The sequence below is a fragment of the Netta rufina genome (assembly GCF_964035555.1).
Source record: "Netta rufina genome assembly, chromosome: 5".
NCBI classification, from domain to species: Eukaryota; Metazoa; Chordata; class Aves; order Anseriformes; family Anatidae; genus Netta; species Netta rufina.
This window is the reverse complement of record NC_140128.1, coordinates 44,197,442-44,220,623: the sequence shown is the minus strand read 5'-3', so window position 1 is coordinate 44,220,623 and position 23,182 is coordinate 44,197,442. Positions and strand designations below refer to the sequence as shown.

Genomic DNA, 23,182 nt, shown 5'->3' with positions numbered 1-23,182 from the left:
TGAAACACACTGAGTATGAAGACTTTTGGCTAATCTCTGGCTATTACCAGAGCCTTAAATTTAAACCCTTTTCATATTAACTCTGGGACTGTTTAGTTTCAAGCATAAACTTTACAGTTAGCTACTGTTTCTATAAAGAGCCTGACCTGGAAATCCACATTCACTCATGAAGCTGGAGAAATAAGTCATATGAGAACGCAAAAATGATATGCCTTAGGTGTACATCTACTTTTTTTTTTTTTTTTAATTTCATCCTGCAATTCTAAAGCTAAGTGCAGAAAATGAATGATGGAGAAAAGTTGGAAAAAAACCTGCAATGAAACAATATTAATACATCTCCAGAGTGAAATGCTGGCTCTGCTGAAATAAAGGATAAAATCTCCTTGACCTTACCGACACAGATCTGTAACCATACTTTTAACTGAGAGGATCAATTTTTTTCTGCCTGTTTGTTATCCAACATGGAAAGACTGATTTTGCAGAATCTCCATGTTTGCCAGTCACTTACAATGGCACTGAAAATTGCAGACAAGATGGTTCCTATTTAAGATGCTGACTTAATTCTCCTAAAACTGGGATTTTTAAGAATGCACACGTATTTGTACCAAGGAAAACGAAGCATATTTGACATTTGTGTTTTTAAAAAAATAAATTGCTCATTGTAAATACAATTTCACATGAAGCTTCTTCTCTGTTTTTCACTATTGCAAGCATAGCATTTCATAATATTTTCCACAGGTAAATTATCCAATAACCACAGGATAGCCTTCAGTTTTCATTTTAAAGAGCTGAAGAAAAGAATTGGCATTGATTTGGGAATGAAGTTTTTGCTCATTGGTTTACATTACAGGTGGGATTTCCAAATCTGTTTAAGAGACTTGCATCTGCAACTCCTATACTTTTTTTTTTTTTTTTAATGTGAATTAGGCCCAAAAATACTGCAAAATTTTGAGGAAATTACAAATGGAGAGAAATGATAGTATGCAAAATGCAAGAACTCGGTACCTGTATGAGAGAGGCAGCAGCTGGAATTTGACGGTTGAAATGCTTCTGTCTTTGTTTCTGCTGTACCTTTAGGGCAAAGCCTGAACCAAGAATTCCCTGTGGTAAGAAAGAAAACACGGATTTCTTATTTTTTGTAAAGGAGGAAAAGAAAGCACACATAAGCTTGCCAAATTATGTTGTATTAATAAACTCCCATTCAGCATCATAAAACCCAACTAATTACTTAGAGGAAATGACTTAATACTGCTAAGTTTTTAGACTCAGTTAGTATTACTTGTTGAAACAAACTATGAATGCTGTTGTGCCCTGATCCAAAGCCTATTTAAGTCTACTGGGCTCAAACACTAAAAAGCAAGCAGAAATGATATTTCATACCCTCCAGAAGTCTCATAAATGCTTGTGCAAGGGAATGACAGAGCAGGGAAAAATATTAACCTGATGTGCTTAACTTCATTTTTATGAGAAATAATGCTTTTTAAACTGTAGCATGACAATTCCTATTTCCATATGTTAACCCATGCAGGGACGGGAGGACGAGGAAGAGGAAAAGGACCATTACAACACAGTCAGGATTGTGGTGAGTTCAGCAAGAGGCCATCTAGTCAATTCTCACGACAAGGGGCATGGACTAATGACACTGAATGGTGTACGACCAAAACAACTTCCAAATGTAATGTAACTTAAGTCCATAATTACATATAGAGCAAGTCATTTATATAGTCGTGTGCATAGCTACAGACATATTTAACAAAGGCTTTAGTAACACAACGATAAGAACACATCTTCTATAAATCAACTTACACGACTACACCTACTCAAAAAATCATAATTCATTTTCTACATATGGTAGTCAAAGTGTCAGGGCAGCCAGTGATCTTGGCTCAACCTCTAAGAAATGTATTAATCATCTGGTATTTTGAAAGAAACAGGAAAGACCCTTCCTATTACAATCATTGAGCAAAGATCAAAGAGTTAACAATGATCAAACATCATTTATTTGGAAAATGCAGAATCGTTGCAGGACCATGAACCCAAAACAGTTTTGTTTAGCCACAATTACTTCTGTCTGTGATCTTAGCCTGCTCGTCTGCTTAAAAAAGTAAGACGTATGCAATAGCTACTACGTATCAACTATTTACCACTAGAGCTTCAAAATCTACGTTTCCCCTTAGGGCCAACTCAGAGAAATAGCTTAACTCAGTAATAGAATCACAGTGATAAAGGTGGAGGGTGTTCTTTTATTTCTACAGTTAGGAAAAACTGACAGGTAAACATAAAAACAGTGCTGTGAAGGTGAGGCTGCTGTACAAGTATTTATAGAACATCTTTGCTGGCATTCAAGTCTGAGAAAAAAAACACTAATCCAAAAAAAAGCAGCTTTGGCATTTTTCTTGCAAATCATTTCATTTACTAAATTTGCCCTCTAAACAAGGAACAAACATGAAAGGTCAGAGTGAGGAGGGAAGAAAGAATATACTTTCAATGGCTAACTGATGTTGGAGAGTCTAAAAATTTACACTCAAAAGCACTACAGCTTTTACAGAGTGGCTAATTTTAAAAAGCAATTGGAGTTTTAATAGCTGCTCTTGCATGTCATGAAGAGTTTTTGTGGAGGTGCTGGCATAAAAGTATTATTTATATCCATTCTGTCCCCATCACTTCCCTGCTATAGCTATACTATGCTGGCAAAACTGTGTCACTGAAGTTTACTGAAGGTTGCTGAAAATGAAGCTAGCAAGATTTTGACAGTAGGGAGCATTCTGTATAGATCTAGACTTCCTCATCCCTTTCACACAAGCTTGCACAAAATTTCTGACAGCATGATTCAGGTCACACAAACATTTTAACAGAACAACTCACAAGTATCGCTAAATTTGTGAAAACAATACCCTTAGCTACTCTTTGCACTGAACATTTTGGGGCTTTCAAATCACAGCCCATGTTTCACTGATTTTGAATTTACTCTTAATACTCAGGTGCCTTGTTTCTTGTTAGGGAGTACTTGGGAAGCTATCTTCAGTGCAAACAAAGAGCCAAAGCCCTTGAAATCTCAACCCTAAATCACTTTTGAAAATGAGATTCTGGCTACAGACAGATGTTAACTTGGCAAACTGCATCAGCTGCCAACGTAACTGTCCCTGACTGCTTACTGTTGCCTCTGCCAGTGACACCTTTTCTGCAGCTTTGCCAGAGGAAGGGTGTGTATGAGAACCTCACAGTTCACCTTGGACTTAATCAGTTGAGTAAACTATGAGTGAAAGCTATAAGAAGCCAAAACATCACTAAATCACTGAGTCCAGAAATATGTAGCATGAGAAATACTTCCTTTGCACTTCTTGGATAGGCAGAAAAAGTGTTTTGGTTTAAACATCCCCTTCTCAAATGTATAAAAAAACCTAGCATTGTATGTAATAAAAACTGCATATTTATGTACCCCCTCTTTTTTTTTTTTTTTTTTTAAACTACCCAAAGAAACTTTTTAGCTTCTGAAGTTTAAAGGATCAATAACAGAAAGTTTCCTCTGACGAATAGTGGGTCAACAGAAAATTGCCAGCAAAAGCACAAAATAACCTACCGCAGGTAGTGCAAAAAACGAAATTGCAAACACTGAAAAACAAGATGCAATGGTCTTTCCAATCCAGGTCTGAGGCACTTTATCCCCGTAGCCAATAGTTGTAACTGTCACCTGTAAAGAAAAATACTTACAGCATTACAGAAAGTATTAGCATGGCAGTTTGGGGTTGTTTTTCCTTAAAGCAATAAAAATTAAATAAATTATTTTAAAGAAACTTGAGTCTCATTCCTAGCTCTCCCAATGACAATCTGTGCTATATTGAGGCAGTTCTCTCTGGGTTTGCTTCCCCACCTATAACAGAACAAAAGAGGCACAGGAAATTGAATTACAATAAAATACGTATTTAAAATCTTGTAAAGTAATACCATTAATTTAAGTCTTCATGGCTGAGACAGCTTTACTGTATATGAAGTTACTGGGATGTGGGCTGCCTGCCCATGTCAGACCCTTTCCTTAGGGAGAGGCTGCCAACGACTCTGAATTGCTGATTTTCTTTATGGGCAGCGGATGTTTGCTGAAGAATTTCAGGGCTGTTACAAAGAAAGACTATGTATACTGTAACTATGGAATATGAATGGGGTCAGACATGAAGTATTCTACAGAATAATGTTGGTATAAATAGCAAGAGAAGCAGAAAAATTTCCATACAGCAACAGCTCCTTAAAACAATCTAATGAATCACTAACTTCCATAGAACATCAAGAGCAAGAACAGATAATTTAATGCATGCATACAGGAAACATCTGTTGAGTTTGGGTTTCACTGAAGTAAAGATTACCACTGTGGTGACATAGCATAACAAGGCTTAATAAGTCATTATTTGCAGGAGCTCAAGGAAGGAATGGATTTGTTGCAAGCAGAAGGGATAAATTTGGCATCTGAGAGCAATTTAAATTCACCTATGTCACAAGCTATTCCTGAATTTGGAAATTAGAGAGATTTTTATCTGTGACTTTGAAAAAAGCTAACCAAATCAGACCACGTGAAGCACATGAAACTCTCAAGCAGTTGAAGCACGCCTCAGCTGCTGGCTTTTCAGACTTCTGACAGTGTGGGCATCAGCTGCCCAGGACGCAGAGGACGTTGGCCCCAGAGAGTAACACACAAGTGCCACCCACTTCTGAGCCCTGCAGCTGCTCACCTGTCTGCCTCAGTGTGCCCTCCCCTGCAACTGCAGAAAGGCAGCTACCACCCAGGGCAGCATCAACAGTGTAGAGAAGGGAAGGGCACGTTTATAGAAGCAAGATGTTTGTTAATGGGTGAAGTGATGGAGAGCTTGGGTTTGGGGAAGTGGAAGGGCATGACAGGTGGTCCAGGAAAAATGTTGCCATCTGCCGTATTAATAATCATCCATTGCTATTAAAAGATAAGAGACCACAGGGAAATATTGTAGGTTTACTTCCCACCTCAGAAATGCATGAAGCAAGCCATGCATTCTCACTGTCCACCTTCTGAGCAATTAATCATTCTGTGTCTGTTTGACACATGGTAAAGGAATGGCTCTGGCTGTTGGAGGTGGTGGTATTACAAGTTTATTTCAAATTACTTATACTGGAAACATTCAAGTATTATCATTTCATATTAATTTAAGTTCTTAAACTGTGGCTTAGTTCCAAATTTGGTTCCTATTATAGAGAAGTGTTTTAAGAATCAGTAAGGTAAGTTAAGAACAAATTAACTTTAAAAAACCTTTGCCTATATTCTTTATATTCTTGTTGAAATACCACCTAAATTTAGGGCCTGATGAGGAACTGAAGGGATGGTCAGTTTAAAAGAAATCTTAAACTCTAATTACAATTTTCTACTAATAAAATATGGTATGGAAAAAATACGAATGAATTCTAGCAAATACAATGGCCTCCGACACCTTCTTCCATAAAAGATTGAGACAAGCCACTGTTTTATGCCTCAGCTTTTAAAAAACTTTACAAATCCACATGATGGAAGTTTTATCAACCATTCTGCGTTACAGTTGTAATGCTATTTTTAAATACATACATCAACTAGAATTAAAAAAAAAAAAAAGAAAAAAAAAAGGTGCTTTTAAGCTGACAAGAGTATAACAGAAGCATTCACACAAAACTATAACAGAAGAAGAATTCATACAAAATTCAGAGCATTTACCTTCTCTTCCCCCACTACTATTCCCGCCTATCCCTTCTGAATAGAAGGATAGAATATGAAGCATCAATGACAGAAAAAAAAAATGTGTGTTTTTTTGGGGGGTATATTTTTAAAAACATTTTGGAAATTGGGTTGCAAGTCACAATGTGTGTTTAAGTTAAATTTTTTTTTCTACACTCATAACTCTAATCCATCTACAAATCCATTGTATTCCAAAATTATATTTTCTTTTTCACCAAGATATATGTTGTTGAAACCATATATACCAAATTTCCACCCCAAATGATTTTTTATAGTCAATTTATAACCCCCTGAAGAGTACAATACTAATTTTGCAGTTGTAAAATAGGATCTTAAAATGGAAATAATGACTCAACTTCTGCTCTAGCATGGCAAATACATTGGCATAATGAAACTAAATTGATACAAGAGCTCACACATTAAATTTTCATTGCAAAGCAGCATGGAAAACTAATTGTTTTAATTAGGAGCAAAATCATATTCATCCATTGACTATTTCAGAACTTTGATCTGATGTACATCACCACAGGCTTTGGTGTTACAATTAATCCTGTTTCCATTACATATGCATCAATAGTCTAAAGGAAGAAATTTGAAGCAAAAAAAAACATCTAGACAGCAACAATAAATAACAATGCCTGTTAGCACTGAATAGGGATTTTATTCAAAGCTATCTGGATAAAATAAGTACAAACAATCAGGTGTGTAATGATGCTCTGTTGATGAAATACTGAGTACTTTGTGACAATTTAGGTAGTTAGCTACAGGATACAGGAGTGCATGACCCAGAGGCAGACACCACAGGACTGAGGAGCAAATACAAACTAAAAGATTAAAAAAGCTGAGCACTAAAGCAAGTGAGGGAAAGTCACCTTACAGAGAATACCTTAACTACTTTGTTTCTAAGTTTGTAGCACTGAAACCTCAAAATTAATTGCAGTAGGTATTCTTTTGCATACCAAATACCACTGAGAATTTTCTGACCCACTTGAATACTCAGCTTGATTAAATCAAGCAGTACAAGAACATCCAGAGACACATCAGAAACACTGACAGGTTCCCTGACTTCTTTGCAACTGAGATACAGTAAATGGTTTAAATGCTCTCCCGTAATGATCACATAAGAACCTTTCTACTGCTTGACATCTTTAGTCAACTGCATTCATGCAAGTTGAATATCAAGTAGATTCTTTTCAGGTTTCTGAAATCCAGGCAGCACAAGTGTAAACAGATTAGATACATATGCTCTTATTTTAGTATGAAGTGTATGATCTGTGTGAAGCTTAAAAAACAAACAAAAAACAACCTAGTGATCTTTCAGTGTTTTGAAATCTTTTCCAAATGACAATATTTTTCTTCTTTATATATCCAAGGATGTTAGAGATAAGAGTTGATTCACACAACAAAAATTTCACTGGCTGCTGCGCATCAACTCTATGTACATCGCAGAGCCCTGGAATATTCAAGTTATATCCTTCAGATGAACGAGTTAAAAAAACATGTGCTACAGGGCAACCACTTAGAAACATCAGTTTTAAAACTAATCTAAAACTGAAGAAAGGACTTCCTGGTCAACACTGCTACAAATATTTAAAGGGAAGGTTTGGATTCTTTTTGTTCTTGAAATTTCAAAGTCTTTTTCATACAGTTATTGTTTCAGGCTCATGCCACCTTTTTTGATGTGGTTGAAATACGTAAGTGAGACACAACCACATCTGAAGGACACTGAAAGACTTCAATAACTTAGGATATGAAATGAAATGGAACTACACACTCAAGGGCAAACACAACAGAACATACTAACTGCAGTGTCACATCTCTGAAGTAACAGACCTTCAGTGCTGCCCAGCCATCACTTGAGGAGCCTAGTCCAATACCCCCTAAAGGTGGCATTTTCAGCCATCAAAATCAGCTCTAAATCTACTGGCCACCCTAAGACTCCTAACCAAATGGTGGCCCAAAATAAACATCTCCACTTGTGAGATCTTATTGGGAAAAGTTAGTTAAACTCACCTAAAATTTGCAAAATCACTTCTATGAAAAGAAGAAAAAAAAAAAAAAAGCCTATAACTTTAACCAACTTAGTAAGAATAAAAGATTTTTTTTTTTTCCTCCTCCGGTTAGTATTCTTAGTTTCAGGCTAGGTCAAGTCAGGCATATTATGCCATTTCATTCACTAACTCCTGAAAATACAGCCCCCTTCAGAAATTAATTAGCCTTCCCCCCCACACACACACAGTCCCCATTGGCAGGTTCTGGAACAGAACCTGGAACAAGTTTTGACAGCGACAGACATTCTGGTAAGTTCCTGTCTTCATTTCTGAAAGCTGGGTTTCCAACCACGTTTTTTTGTTGCACTGTTTCATGATCTCAGTTTATTCCCCTACACACTTCTGTTGCCCAGCTCCTGCAGTACACACACCTGTGACACTGCATGCTCCAAATGCTGCTGAATCCCATTCTCAGTGTTGTGCCCCACAAACAAAAACTGTTTCCACTCCCTCTTGTAAAATAGGCTATTCATCCCAATCAACCTGGCAGCAGTTCTCAAGGACGATGAGATATAGGACCAACTTTATTGCATCAAAACAAAGAGGATTGTTCATTATTAGTGAATAGTCAGAGCTTATCTGAACTTTTTATTCTACTTCCCCCTACAATTGCTACTTACCTCATCACAAAGGTAACTAAAGTAGGAAAACAATCTAGTAAAAAGAATTAAAACCTCCAAGGAAGATTGTTATTTGCACATCAAAATTATTTACAGAAGATAATTATACTGTGACAACACATTACAAAAGCATTTTGATGGTTTTCACTTGGAATTAATGGACAATTTTAGACTTGAACACAGTAGTAAACCTATAGTTACACACATGAGCAGTAAAACTCATAGGAGATCCACCAGCTTTCTATCCTAGCCTGACAGTTGCATCCTACCCTGATAATCCACTGCCAGTTGTTTAGATTTTACAGTATGGTGATAACCCATTCCCTTTCTGTGGGATGCCGCAGAATGCCAGCCCCCCTCTGCTCACTCATCAGATGAAGGGGGAATCGCAGGAGGTCTGCTGGCCACCAGCAGTCAGCGTGCAAAGTGAACAGCCAGCTCTGCTTACAGGATTTGCCCTCACCTGCTTGAGCGTACATACTTCTGATCTACAGTAAAGGGTTTCTGTCAGCCAGAGCTTGCACAAGAGACTGTTTCTACACAAAAAGCTTCAGAAAACAAAGCAGCAAGACGTCTCAGCCATGATATCAAAGGATGTGCTGGGGAAAGTTATTGATGTACGCACACAATCTGACTGCAAGCTCCGAACTGTTTGTGGAAACTCCACAGTTTTTTTCCACTCTCTGTGGGTACTATTATTATTATACCTCACAAAACACAGTAAGTATAAGAAAAATAATGAGCATTATTTAAGTACAACAAGAACACTTAAAGCATATTCGAGATAGCCAAATGTTTTCAAAGGGAACTTTCCAAATGCTTTCCTGTGAGGATATTTCTAGCCATGAGAGAAGAAACCATAGCCAACTAAATTTCAGCCTCCTAGAGACTCATTTCAACAGGACCACATTCTGTACTGGTTTTTGAGCTTTAACTGAAAGCTAAATTCCTTATTTATATTATTTTTTCAAAATTTTTTCCCCATTTTTTTCCAAGAAATAATTTACTTTTTTTCCATCAAATAGAAGATACTTCTCTTCAAACTTTTTGGATTCTTACAGAAGGATTTTTTGTGTTCTAGCTCCTTGGTACATTTAATAGACACTTAAGACTTTGGGAATTAAGAAAGTGTTTTGAGAGCATTCTTTATCTGTAAGAATATCTACATCTAAACTTTGCAAGTAAGAAGTTTAAGAGATCCACATCTACCCCACAGATCTTTATTAATTTAGAACAAAATGTATTTGGAATTGCTCATGGAGCAATTAAAGCTCAGTGATGAGAAGAATTCCACAAATTCTACATAAACACCACCACTTCAACCCAAATAATAGAAGAAAAAGAATATAATAGGCCTATTATAGTTGGTGTTCTTGACTCGTAAAGCACACAAAGGATAAAATTGAAGTGTCTCTTTCTGTCCAACATTCAAGTCACTGTGCAATACTCAACAGCTTTTTTTTTTTTTTAATTGGGTGGAGAAGGTTCTAACACCCTCCCCCCCTTTATGTGTCAACTTTTTAATATTTATGTTCAACTATTATAAATTAAACTTGTTCTTACAACACATGCTTAATTTCAAGTGGCATTTTCTGCAACTTTTCAGCATAGCTTTTGAACAATTTTGATTTTCAATTTAAATTAAGAACACGTTGATAGACTTTTAAACAGGAACAGGGTTTTACGTATGCTTAGAAGCAAGCAAACTTGTCAATGTTTTGTTGAATTCAGTCCTTGGTGAGAAAACACATATCTCTGTATTAAAGGAACAAGAAACTCTTTAACTAAAGCTCATACTTGCAAGCCTAGGGCTCAATCCAGTCCAAATGAATGGGCATAGTGCAACATCCACGCACGGCTATATTCAATAATCGCTTGTTGCAAGTAGCGCTCATGATCAAAGAGGCCGTTAGCACAATCCACATAATGGTTTTCCTGAAGGATGTTTGTTCAGATGTGAAGGTTGGAAATTGTGTATCACATAATGGATACCAAAAGGAGAGCTCTGCTCCATCTGCCTGAGGCGTGACAGAATTAATGCTCAAGAGAGAAAGAAAATAAATAAATAAATAAATAATGGAGACAATGAGCCAATAACACTTCCTGTTGGAGATCATCTTTGACAATCTAGGTAAGGGCATTTTTATTTTTTTTTTAATTCTTTTTTTTATTGTCCAGAACCTACAGTAGGTCTTAAAAACTGTAAGCCTGGACAGGAAGGACAACATAACCAGAGTAAATTTGAATACTTGCACAAGGTAGTTGAAAGATGGATCATGTTACTTGTACTTTATTTGCAAATAATATCCTTGTCTTTTAAAAAGACATACAGACAGGCAGCCATTGGCAGAATTTTTTATACAACATGTTCTGCATTTAAAAGCGACAGTAATACGGACAAATCTTCACTCCATGCCACAAGGTAACCTCAGGTTTCTCCAAGAAGCCCACAAACTAGCTAATAGCTACAGCCTGGAGTACTCAAGGAAACTCAAAGCCCAGGAGGCCATTTTACATATGGAAATGGAACAGCAATATATATTTATAAATAACAACAATGAAGAACATTTAATTAAAAGTTATGCACCCTATGGGTATGCCTATAGTCAGCAAAGCAAAGCAATAGAAAAGTACCCAGTTCCAGATGCGGTTTAGTTGTGGTAACACAGACCTTTTAAATGATCCACGTTATGCTATGCCACATATTCCATTGCCATTTTTTAGAAGGGTAGGCATACACTGAGACAACTGAAAAAAAGTACAATGTTGTAGAGCAAAAAAAAAAAAAAAAAAAAAAAAAAGTGGGGCGTGAAAAAAGTATCGAGTACTTTTTCCTTAGAAGTGTTCTCTGCGACCTAAGGTAAGTCAGTACTGGGGCACTTTTTGAGAAGTGAGATCAGCTATATGCCAGAGATCATGTATCTGCGGAGACCTTTGAGACAGGAATTGAGAATTACCTTCTGCATAACCAGTTCAAAACAGATGGAGACAGGTTTTCAGTGAGTAAAATTTGTGATCCTTAAGCCATTCTGAAAATTTTGACTAAAACATAATAGAAACTTATAAGAACAGTTCAAGGTTCTTTTTGTTTTTTAATGAGTTTGAGACCCTCATTAGGAAGCATTCTGACACTCATTGACCTCCCTGATACTGACATAACCTTAGTAGGGCTTTTCCCTAAAAGAAAGCATGAAGACTACTATGGTACCAAAACACCAAAAATGGATGGAACGGAATTCATTTCAGCTTTGTTTTGCTAAATCCTTTCAGCAGTTAGCAGAAGTATAGCATCCACATTTAGAGCAGAAAAGGGACACTAAATTTTACTTTTAATCCTAAACAAGTTACTTTAGGGACACACTGAGTACAATATCACAGTCCAAATGGCATCCTGAAATATAATAAATTATAACAGAGGAAAAATATGACCATAGTTAAATCTGTTGACTGATTTAGTTGATTGTAACTAGAAAGACAAAATAATTGGCACACCTATTGAGCAGCAATTCCCTGAAAGGAGAATATTTCAATATCCTGACTGATCTCATTGCTTTTATGGAAGGCTTTACTGTATTTTCTGTAAGCCAATCTGGTCTGTCACATATTCAATTTTTAATGCTAACACCAATGACAGCATGTGTTTTTAAATGCAGCTACATCTGCCGCTGTTAATTACTGAGTCAGCTGTCCCCTGTACTGAAAAATGAAAACACCGTGATGACACGAAAGCTTTGAAGAAGCTACTTGTCATTAACTGCTTCCTTGTGCTACAAATTAAGTTTTCTGATCCTAAAAGGGGCTGTACTTTATCACAGCAGATAGAAAGAGAACAAACAGAATTCTGCAGCAGATCTTAGTAGCAACCTACACAAAACATCGGATTCATACAATGCTGTATATGAATTTCAGCACCAGGAGACCTGCAATAGACTCGCTTACGAATAGATCTTCCCTTCCTGAAATAGCGTGTGGTACTGTTTGTAAAGAGAAAACAATATAAGCACACACATGCAGAGGTTTATCAAAAATATTTCTCAAGAAGGTATGTTCTATTGGTGAAACAGAGGTACTAGTCCTGTACTTGTACATGAGACACAGTAGTCTCATTTTTAATCAAATAAATCAGTTGATTTTGATTTAAAACAGCCAAAGAAGACTTAAGAAGATCAGCATGTTTTGAAAATGCAAGCATGGAATTATTAGTGATGCTGATGCATTTTAGCATCTTTATGTATGTATATGCATCTGTAGCACTTAATGATGACAGTTCATTTTATTAAGCTACATGCAGTTATAACAGATGAAAACAAGCCATTGCTTGAATGCTAATGATAAGGAAAAACAGCTTACAAAAAGATACCTTGCTCTGAACCTTAAGAGGATGAGGAAAGGGAAACGATTACAGATGGGAAATCCCAGAACAAAGCAGCCAATCTAATATTTGCATATCGTGCGAGAGAAGAAAGAGGTAATTGTTACTAGCAGAAGCAACAAAATTAAAACACTTACTGAAATAATAGTGATATGTCAACATTGCACAGAGAAACGCCACAGAAGTATACCAAGTTGGTTCCAAAGCGATATAATCACTTTAAAACAGTCTTGATTTAAGTATCTTAGATACTCCTTGTTCTGGAATTAGTCATGCTGAATTGCAAATCATAAATAATTGTTGACACAAAAAAAAAGATAGCCCTGATTTAGCAAGACTTACCGTATTAGAAGGTTGAACCCTACCATCAAAAAAGTAGCAATAAGTAAATCACTATAACAGGAGGGAAGACAATTTAAAGAAATAAGAATAGATATTTCTGTATCTGTACTTGATTGCTTTGAATTGCAAAAGACTATAAACATCAAATAAAACCACTCATCTTCTATACTATTTTCTTAGTTTTCCAGAATTACAAAACCAGAACCTTTACCATAGCAATAAAAGGACATTTCAAAGTGCTGTTCTTACTCCATGCCTGCTTGAACTACACTCCATAACTGAGGGTGTTAACTATTTTCAGTACATGTGAATTTCCATACTTACCACTCCCCACCACAGGGCATCTGCATAGCTGCCAAACTCTGTTTCTCCAGAATCATTTACAGCATCTTTTTCAGCCAGGTACACAAAATAAGAGGAAAAAATCAGGCCCAGAAATCCGATGTAGAGTGTAGTTATCAGTTCCTGCAAACAGGATCAAAATAACAGCATTACAATATTGCTGAGACATAAAAGTTATCTATCACTAACATTTTTAAAAAGATACCTGCAACAGAAGAATGTAATTTCAGCAATTAATAAACACTGACGCCAACTGTTGGCTGTGCAAGTTAGCATCCACTGAGTTCAGTAGTGAAAGAATTTACACAGTAGCTATTGACTTGTTCCAGCATACACGTTTCAGATACAGAATTTAATACAACCATGCATTTCTCACTTGCAAGTGTGACTTGCAACATGAAGTTTTTGGTCATCAAAAATCCATTGGATAAACTTTTCAAATGCTGTCATATTCAAAACAACTTTGGAAAAATACGCATACTTTTTAGGAATGTTCAGATTCCCTTTTAGAAGTCTCATTCTTGTGGTTAAATCCAACAACAAGTCAAAAGTTTGGCAAAGTGCAGGTGAACATTTTTGATCTTTTAGGAACTTTTTGTCCCCTGAACAGGGCAGAACAACCATACTTGGGTAAAATAAATGACTACCTGTTTCCACATTAAATATATTTGACATCATCAACATGTCTGCAAACACACTGTTCTGAATATAAGGACTTAAATTACTGTTAAATAAATTGCATCGATTGCATCGATTATTATGCCATTTTTTGAGTACTCAAACTTACTTGTCTGTGTATGAACACAACTGATCCCAGAAGCCTCCATGTACCACCCTGACGGTCAACATGCAGCATTCGTAAAATCTGCAGGAAACGGATGCCCCTGGAACACAATTTTTAAATTAATAAAGAGGCTAAGAATACAAGAGGAAATAAAAGAGATGGAGAGGGCAAGTCTGTGTCTTCTAAAGGACCATTTTGAGGGAAATGCATAGTATTTTATGGTAGACCCAGCAGCTTGTCTCTTCTCACTCCATTTACTCATCTTTCATCATTTGTTATGAAGACAACTCAGGAAGGTTGTAAAGGAAGAGGAAGACTGTACACATGACTGGTAAGGGTGACTCAAGAATTCTGGATTTTGGACGCAAACTGTGAATGCTCCAGAAATCATTCATCAGTTTATATTTGACTTGCTCACCAGGATGGGGAACAATATATAGAAACAGCTAACTACAGAACCTTGCCTTTTAGGCGTATCACAGCCAACTTGAACTTGACAGTCCAACAATATATATATAAAATTTCATTTTTACAAAAGTCACTAGAGCACTGTTGCAGCTAATGCACAGAGCACAGTACACTGCCCTGTACTTCCTCATTCAGGAAAACAAAGTGGTGTAACCCTTCTGAGTACAAGGTGGATTCAGCCCATCAGGAACTCACAACCACTAACCCCATGCCTTTTATGAAACAGCAGCTTAAAGAGGTCAGAGGCAAAGTGTGAAAGACAGCTGCTGTAAAACTGAGCCAAGGAACTAAAACAGGATTTGGATAGAACCCATGTAGGTGGATGGGAGAGGATGGGTACATATATGTGCACCTCTACTCCCACCAACCATAAATCCATTACTAGAGCTAAGAAACTTATGACCAGACAACACACTCAAATTTTTATTTTCACTATACTTCATGGGATTATTATTTCACACCCATATGTGATTGGTGATCTGCTCTATTACATGAATGTCAGAGGAAAGACTATTTTTCACCAGGAGGTAAACAAAGAAAAAAAGCTACCCTATTCAAACTGACAGCATTATTTTCTTTTATTGCATATAATTACCTGATAGCTGAGGTTGCAAAGACTTGACCTTTAGAGCCCACACACAGAACTATCATGGAAGCAACAACTACAATTAAATCTGGAAAACAGAAGTCAATTGACAAAACTAGTTATTAGCATCTTGGCAATACTTCTGCGAAGCTGTTCTAAAACCATGGCCAATATTACTTTAAAAGTTTGAACAGTGACCCCAAATGAAGATTTCCAGTTACATATCAAGATATCTCTGCTGTAACATATAAAGAAAATATAATTGTATGATTTAATAGAAAGGTTTTACTGGGATGGGTCTGAGATTACCACATTCTAGATGAGTGATATGAGTTACTACAAAACAGCCTCAGCAGTCTGGATAACTTATTAGTTGGATTTCTTAGTTTCTCTGCTGTTATAGAGACTGTTTTATTAATTGACAGAGTTTTTGGCTTTTATTTCATTTATCAGACAACTGACTTAATATTATTTAATCTCTCCAGGTCTGAAGGGTAGAGAAAAATTAGAATTCGTGTGTGTCTAGTTTACTTTAAGTCACTCATTGCCTTAGGACTGTATACTAAATCTGTCTGCCTCATGCCTAGTTAATTTTGGAAAGCAATTCCATATTTTGGAAAACAAAATAGTTCTTGATACGTATCTAAGAAAAGTGAACTTTGTTTTGCTTCCCAAGCTGAAATAAATCTGAAGCTGTTTCAGAACCTCTACTGTGCTACATCTCAAGAGAAATGGATTAGCAAGCAGAGTGCAAAGATATGGTCAAAGCCATTTTATAGCTGCAGTCACACCTGAGATGCAATTGTTTATGTACACACACAAAGAAACTAAAGTATTTTATGATTGTAACAATAAATATCCAGGCACAAAATTTTGTAATTTACATTCCAAAAACTTGCAGATTGTTTAGGAAAAATATATCCTCTATTCAACAAATAGTGTTTCTGAGTAGTGGAAAAAACTATGTCACAGAACAAGGATTACTGTGCTTCTATAACAATACCCCCTTCCAGAACTTGATTTGTTTATTCTATTTATATTTTGAATGCTCCAGGGCAAGGGTCTTCAAATAACTGTCTCAACATTGGTTAAAAAATACAGTATGGTTTTGGATTATTATGTTTCTTTCAGTGAAATTATTAAATGCAGGACAAGCATTCAAAAAAAAAAAAAAAAAAAAAGAGTTTTGACATATCTAGATTTTGGAAAAATCTAGAATTTGTGGATATAATTTCTACAATGACTGAAGTCAGTCAGGAAAACAACTGCAGCGAATATCAAGGGGAATCAGGTGCCTGGTTCCAAAGGCATCACTCTGAAAACCAGTTTTTAATTCAATAAATACACGAAGTAATTACAGTGTATCTATCATGCTCCACCAAGCAGCGTGTAGTTCAGTTAGAATCCAAACCAAACTCATTAAAATATTCAAATGACTGCTAAAAAAAAAAAAAAGCTTTCCATCATCTTTAAAAGAAAAAGTTTAGCTATTATAAGTGTCTGGGACCCCAAGGTCGCAGGAGACAGGATTACGGGCAAGACTTATTTCTGGCAAAGCTTCAGATCACTTGTGAAAAGAAAACACTCTGCCCTTCTGGAAAAACAAACCAAGCTACATTCCCCCCCACCCCCCCTAAATAAGTGCCATGGATTCCTTAGATCTATGCTAATACTAATGACAAGAGTTCTTGCTTAATCTTGGCTTCAATTGCTATAGAAATTTCATTTTTCAGAACTTTCAAAGATAACTTTCACCTGGTATCTACATCAACTTTGCGAGCTGCGTGTACTCACCAATGATTGAAATAGGCTTTCTAGCAAAACGGAGCCTTCCCCATATTCCAACGTATTTACTGCGGCATCCTGCTGACCATAACCGAACCACGTATTCTGTTCCAAAGAATACCACTAATACAATTTCCTAAAAGAAACAGACAGGGAACCAGATTAGTTTTCTATTGCATGTCTTTCATCTTTTTTTCAGAATCTATTAGAAATGCAGAAATAAATATAAAATTTGGAAGTTAAAAACTATCAACCCAACCAACATCGTTTAAAGTAACACAGTAAAAGTGGCAAACAAAGAAATAAAAAATTAAGAGCAAGTTTAAATACTTTAATTGCATGCAGTTTGGCTCATATACATGTGCAAGAACTGAAAACTATTCTGTACAATTCACTTGGTCTCTCTATTCAAACAAAAGGTTCCCTTACCGTGCCAAAGAAAACAAGCACAGCCTGTATGCAGAAGATGAGTATTTTCCTAGTGTATTTCATTTTGGGAAGAGGTGTGCTTCACATTCCACTGACCATATCAGCTTTACCACACATTTACTTATACTTTTTCAGTCTTGTTTTAATCTCATGTGGATGAAAGTAACATTTCTGGTGCCCTCACAGTAAGAGGACTGGCACCCCTTCCACCTCCTTGTTGACAGTTAGAAACAGAAATCTAGTCCTGAAGTGCTGCTGCTATCGAGCTTGGTGTTAACTACAGGCCAACAACAAGGTATGACTTTGGAAATGCATACAAAGCCACAAACGTCAAAGACATCTGACACTCTTGTTGATACACAGAGGAACACTTATGTCATACTTGGAACCTCACGTGCAGATAAACCTGGCTTTTCTAGAGTGGCTGACCATGGCATATTCATCATAGTTTCCCCAAAGCCAAGGAGCTGCAATACTTCCTCATCGGCAAACTCAGTTAATAACTGGTCACACTATTACTGGTCAGGAGTAAAGACAAGAAACCACATTAGGTATCACAGCTGGATAGGATAGGATAAAGAGAAGGAGCTGCCTATTACAGAGAGTGTTCTAGTATAAAGAGCAGAGATATTGAACATTCTACCCAGTCTCCCCCTATTCCTGCACTGCTGTTTTTCCATGATAACCAATTGGCAAATGGGACTCAAGGTACCTATGAATTTCTAAACTAACTGAAATACCTAAGATGCAATCCTAGCCCAGACCACACCAATGGGAGCTTCAAAATCATCAGCTTCAAAAATGCATGGGACGTTGCCCTGAGCAGTCAGTAAAATAACAGGCCTGTAAGCAGTAAGAAAAGGGGAAGAAATTGCCACACACCGGTAGACCTCACTATATTCTTTTTGTGGCCCTAGAACTCCTGTCTTCTGCTGGCATGACCTGCTCATCTCAGGGCACTACATTGTTGAAGTTACTCTGTGACACAAACTTAGGAAGATGCTAGCCCGGACCACCTTCCTTGGTTTTGAAAATCTCAGTCTCTGCAAGATGTCAAATGCAGCAGAACAGCATCTCAATTGGTTATATTGTATTCCAATTACATTTTCAGCATATAATCAAACTGTCCAGACTGTTGGTTGTAATAAATGTAAAGCTCCTACCCTTTGACCCAGCCAAGAATCTCTTCTACAGCTTGGTGCCGAAAGGATCCGTCAGAAACCTTCACTCATTTAGAGTATTATTATATATTTTTTCAATAAAGTCAGAGCTAAAGTCATAAATCTATAAAACAAAACAAAACAAAACAAACAAACAAACAAAAAAAAAACCAACAGCCTCTGCAGCAGGCACTTTAAGGAAAGGCTGTTTTAAGGCAGCAGCTTCAAATGCAGCAAAATTCTTCTTTGTCTAATTTCACTTAAAGATATTTAAGAACCTGCACTGAATTAAGACCAAACTACACAAGGTTCCATGAAACTGTTCTTATAAAGCAAAGCACCAGAGGCTGTCCTTGCCGATCAGGGGACTGCATTCATTTCTAAGATAGAGTCAACAAGCTCCAATATCCAAGAACACTTCAATATGCAGAAAACTAATGCATCTTCTTTCATCGGTACTAAAAGAAACTCCCTTAACAAAAGACAATAGCTACTGCACAGGGAGCAAGAAGTGTCCTTCATTCAAAATAATTAATTGGAGGAATGGGTGTATGGCCTCACATCATATGCATTAGCACAGACAATGCTCTTCAGATATTCCCAAAAGATTGCCAGGAAAAAAAAAAAAAAAGAAAAGAAAAGAAAAAAAAAAAAACACAAGAATTCTGGTAGGAAAAGACAAACCCACAGTAAATTTAATGTTTTAGTACAATAAAGCAAGTCAGCACTCCGACCAGAAACCGTGGGCTTGGCAGGATCACAGTTTCATTTTGATAGAAAGAAGGTAAAAACTGAAAGCCCGGCTTGTGCTTTAAAGAAGCGCGTATTCTCTGCATAGCAAATTTGCATTGGAGCTGTGTGTGTATGTTTTTTAAAGCCCCTCCATGGTTCATTGGCTAACAAGAACACTGGCAAGTATGCAAATGTGGGCTGTCCCAAAGACAATGCAACAGACATGCAGTCAATGGTTACTGTCATCCAGTTCTTTGCATGACACGCAGACAAGCTTAGAGAACATTGATTGTTCTATAGACTCCAGTGACTGGAGGGAACGACCAGTCGGCTTACACCAAGACACATTTTTCACTCCTGACGTTTTGATAAAGGCTTATTGACCTAAATGAGACCCGAGTTATTCAGGGAACATCAGGGGTGAAAGTGCACAAGCTGTTCTTCATGGTCATACACAAAAACGCCAGGTATCCATTAGCAACTGGCAAATTCCCCCTCCCCTGCCCGTGGCTGCGTGACAGACAAAAGTGTTTTTAATATCTTGCATTGCGTAAGTCCGATAAGTAATCCCATGGGGGTGGAGGAGGCTGATGAATTTCTTGTCAGTACACATTTATATTAGCAGCCAGAAACTTGCAGGCAAAGAAAAAACAGATTAGAAAATTAAGCTTTCCTGAACTACCAAGATATTCCCTACTTTCCCTATCTAGCAGCTTAATGTGAAGCTTTACGTTAACTTGAAGAATAGCAACCTGATCCTTAGTTCATTTATGCCAGTGCTAATTAGGGCCAATTCAATTTAACAGGAGAGTTACACTGGCAGAGAGCAGCAAAGCCTTGCACCTGAGAATCTCAGCAAATCTGAGTTGCTCTACAGATGAATTTGGGCCACTGTTTCTTAGATACTTTCTCCTAACTGCCTGCTTAATACATACCTACAAAGTGCACCAGATAAAAGTTTTTGTGCTTCTCACAGTGAAATCAACTAGAATGAAATATGGCTTCATGAAGACCTGGAACAAAATAGAGGCTGGTATAGGAAAACAGTAGGATAAAGCAGTGAGCAGACAAAGAGGATGTAAAGAATGAGTGAAACAAGAAACAAAGCAACACTCAGCAAAAGGCAAAAATTAAAATACACAGAAAATAATTGCCTGCAGAACTCTGGTGGGGGTGGCGATTAAAGCTCAGGAGAAAAGTTTTCTTGCTTCAAATAACACACACACACACAAGAACAGCATTGTGCGAGGACCCACTCAACCCTTTGCAACTTCATGCTGATTTCACAGAATCACACAGAATCACAGAATCACAGAATTTCTAGGTTGGAAGAGACCTCAAGGTCATCGAGTCCAACCTCCAACCTAACGCTAACAGCCCTCCACTAAACCATATCCCTAAGCTCTACATCTAAACGTCTTTTGAAGACTTCCAGGGATGGTGACTCCACCACTTCCCTGGGCAGCCTGTTCCAATGTCTAACAACCCTTTCAGTGAAGAAATTCTTCCTAACATCTAACCTAAAACTCCCCTGGCTCAACTTAAGCCCATTCCCCCTCGTCCTGTCACCAGGCACGTGGGAGAACAGGCCAACCCCCACCTCGCTACAGCCTCCCTTGAGGTACCTAAAAAGAGCGATAAGGTCACCCCTGAGCCTCCTCTTCTCCAGGCTGAACAAGCCCAGCTCCCTCAGCCGCTCCTCGTAGGACTTGTTCTCCAGGCCCCTCACCAGCTTCGTCGCCCTTCTCTGCACCCGCTCAAGCACCTCGATGTCCTTCTTGTAGCGAGGGGCCCAAAACTGAACACAGTACTCGAGGTGTGGCCTCACCAGAGCTGAGTACAGGGGGACGATCACCTCCCTCGCCCTGCTGGTCACACTGTTCCTGATACAAGCCAGGATGCCGTTGGCCTTCTTGGCCACCTGAGCACACTGCTGGCTCATATTCAGCTGACTATCCACCATCACTCCCAGGTCCTTCTCTGCCTGGCAGCTCTCCAACCATTCCTCTCCCAGCCTGTAGCTCTGCTTGGGGTTATTGCGCCCCAGGTGCAGGACCCGGCACTTGGCCTTGTTGAACTTCATGCAGTTGGCCTCAGCCCATCGGTGCAGCCTATCCAGATCCTCCTGCAGAGCTTTCCTACCCTCAAGCAGATCGACACACGCACCTAACTTGGTGTCATCTGCACACTTACTGAGGGTGCACTCGATGCCCTCGTCCAGATCATCGATGAAGATATTAAAGAGGACCGGCCCCAGCACCGAGCCCTGGGGGACGCCACTAGTGACTGGCCTCCAACTGGACTTGGCTCCATTCACCACGACTCTTTGGGCCCGGCTATCCAGCCAGTTTCTAACCCAGCGAAGCGTGCGCCAGTCCAAGCCAAGAGCAGCCAGTTTCTTGAGGAGAATGCTGTGGGAGACGGTGTCAAAAGCCTTGCTGAAGTCAAGGTAGACCACATCCACAGCCTTTCCCGTTTCCAAGAGGACAGCATTTTTCTTTTTGCACAGGAATATCTCACAGTGTAAACAGGTACCCTGACTGTATTTCTTAGTACATCTGCTCCATTGTAATTTTAGGATTATTTTAACAACAATGAGCAAGGAAATCCATGAGGCAAATCTGAATTAACAGGCTGAGGAATGATTCAAGCTCTGTCTTTTTCCTTTCTACCAGGTGAAAGCTGAAGCATCATATTAAGATTAAAAAAATATATTATACCAACATGACAAAAAGAGCACTCTGAGATGTGAAAGTCATGTCCCTTCACACCATGGGCATACTAGAGCCAAGAGACTTTATTTCCTTTTAATCATTGATTTATACATGACACCCTCACTTCTGCCATCCCTCTGGCTCAGCCCACAGGCACATGCTTTGTTCCTTCTCAGCCACATCATCTCAACACAGCCAAATACCAGGGAAGCCCTCAATGGGAAGGTAGAGAAGATGAGCATAAGGTACACATGGAGACAGCTTTTCTTGAAGTAAGACACTGTGTCTCAACTCTCCAGCTGTGAGCAACTGACCCCAATAAACACATTTCACTTTCAACTACAAGGAACAGTCGCTGTGCAGGACAGGTCAACAGGACTGGTGTAACAAGCCTTGGGCATTCCCTCTGTGGTACGGAGCTTGGTGAAACTAAACAGAACTCCCAATAACCAACCACCAGATGCCAGGGATCGAAATATTTCTCATAATGACCAGCAATGGAGCTTGAGTTCTCCCTGCTGCATTGGTGCAATAGTATGTATGCAGTGGGTCCAGTTTGGGAGACTCACAAAAGATTTTCAGTGTGTCTCACTACTCACTTCCATAGTTTTGGCTTCACAGTTCCCATGGAATAATCATGGTTTCATAACAAGCTCACACCAGGAACACAGAGAAGGACTCAGAGACCAGCCTTGATGTATCAGGTTTGACTTTTACACTGCAGAAGTGTACCCTGCTGTGGACAAGGACAGTTTAACCATCACCCTGATGAACTTCTGAAACAAACAACAAAGTCCTTTCCATCAGAGGACAATAGGAAAAAGCTATTTATGAAGAAGACTTAACTGAAGAAGGGATCGGACTTCAGCTGTGTGACTGGAGAGTCAGACCTATTAAAAACACCAGCCTCGTTTAGAGCACACAAGGCTTTTTATGTATTAGAAAAATTACCATCTGAAACATCTTGAAAAGCTTTTCCTCTTCTGTCTCAAGCCCGCTTAGAGAGGAAGAGGTACAATCCAACATTAAGAGGCATCCAACATCCACACTAAGATGAAATACAGCAGCAATT

General features: G+C 38.2%; 1 protein-coding gene across 1 annotated transcript in view; it reads right to left on the bottom strand.

The window, feature by feature from the left end:
* KCNQ1 (potassium voltage-gated channel subfamily Q member 1) overlaps nucleotides 1-23,182 on the bottom strand; it is a gene marked incomplete at its 5' end in the record, with an annotated part of 350,880 nt that overhangs the window by 250,131 nt on the left and 77,567 nt on the right. Inside the window, 6 exons of the mRNA XM_084287197.1 lie at nucleotides 1,006-1,101; nucleotides 3,581-3,691; nucleotides 13,435-13,575; nucleotides 14,240-14,336; nucleotides 15,300-15,378; nucleotides 17,085-17,211. Of these exons, the coding sequence (XP_084143323.1) occupies nucleotides 1,006-1,101; nucleotides 3,581-3,691; nucleotides 13,435-13,575; nucleotides 14,240-14,336; nucleotides 15,300-15,378; nucleotides 17,085-17,211 (651 nt within the window). The remainder of the gene's footprint in view (nucleotides 1-1,005; nucleotides 1,102-3,580; nucleotides 3,692-13,434; nucleotides 13,576-14,239; nucleotides 14,337-15,299; nucleotides 15,379-17,084; nucleotides 17,212-23,182) is intronic.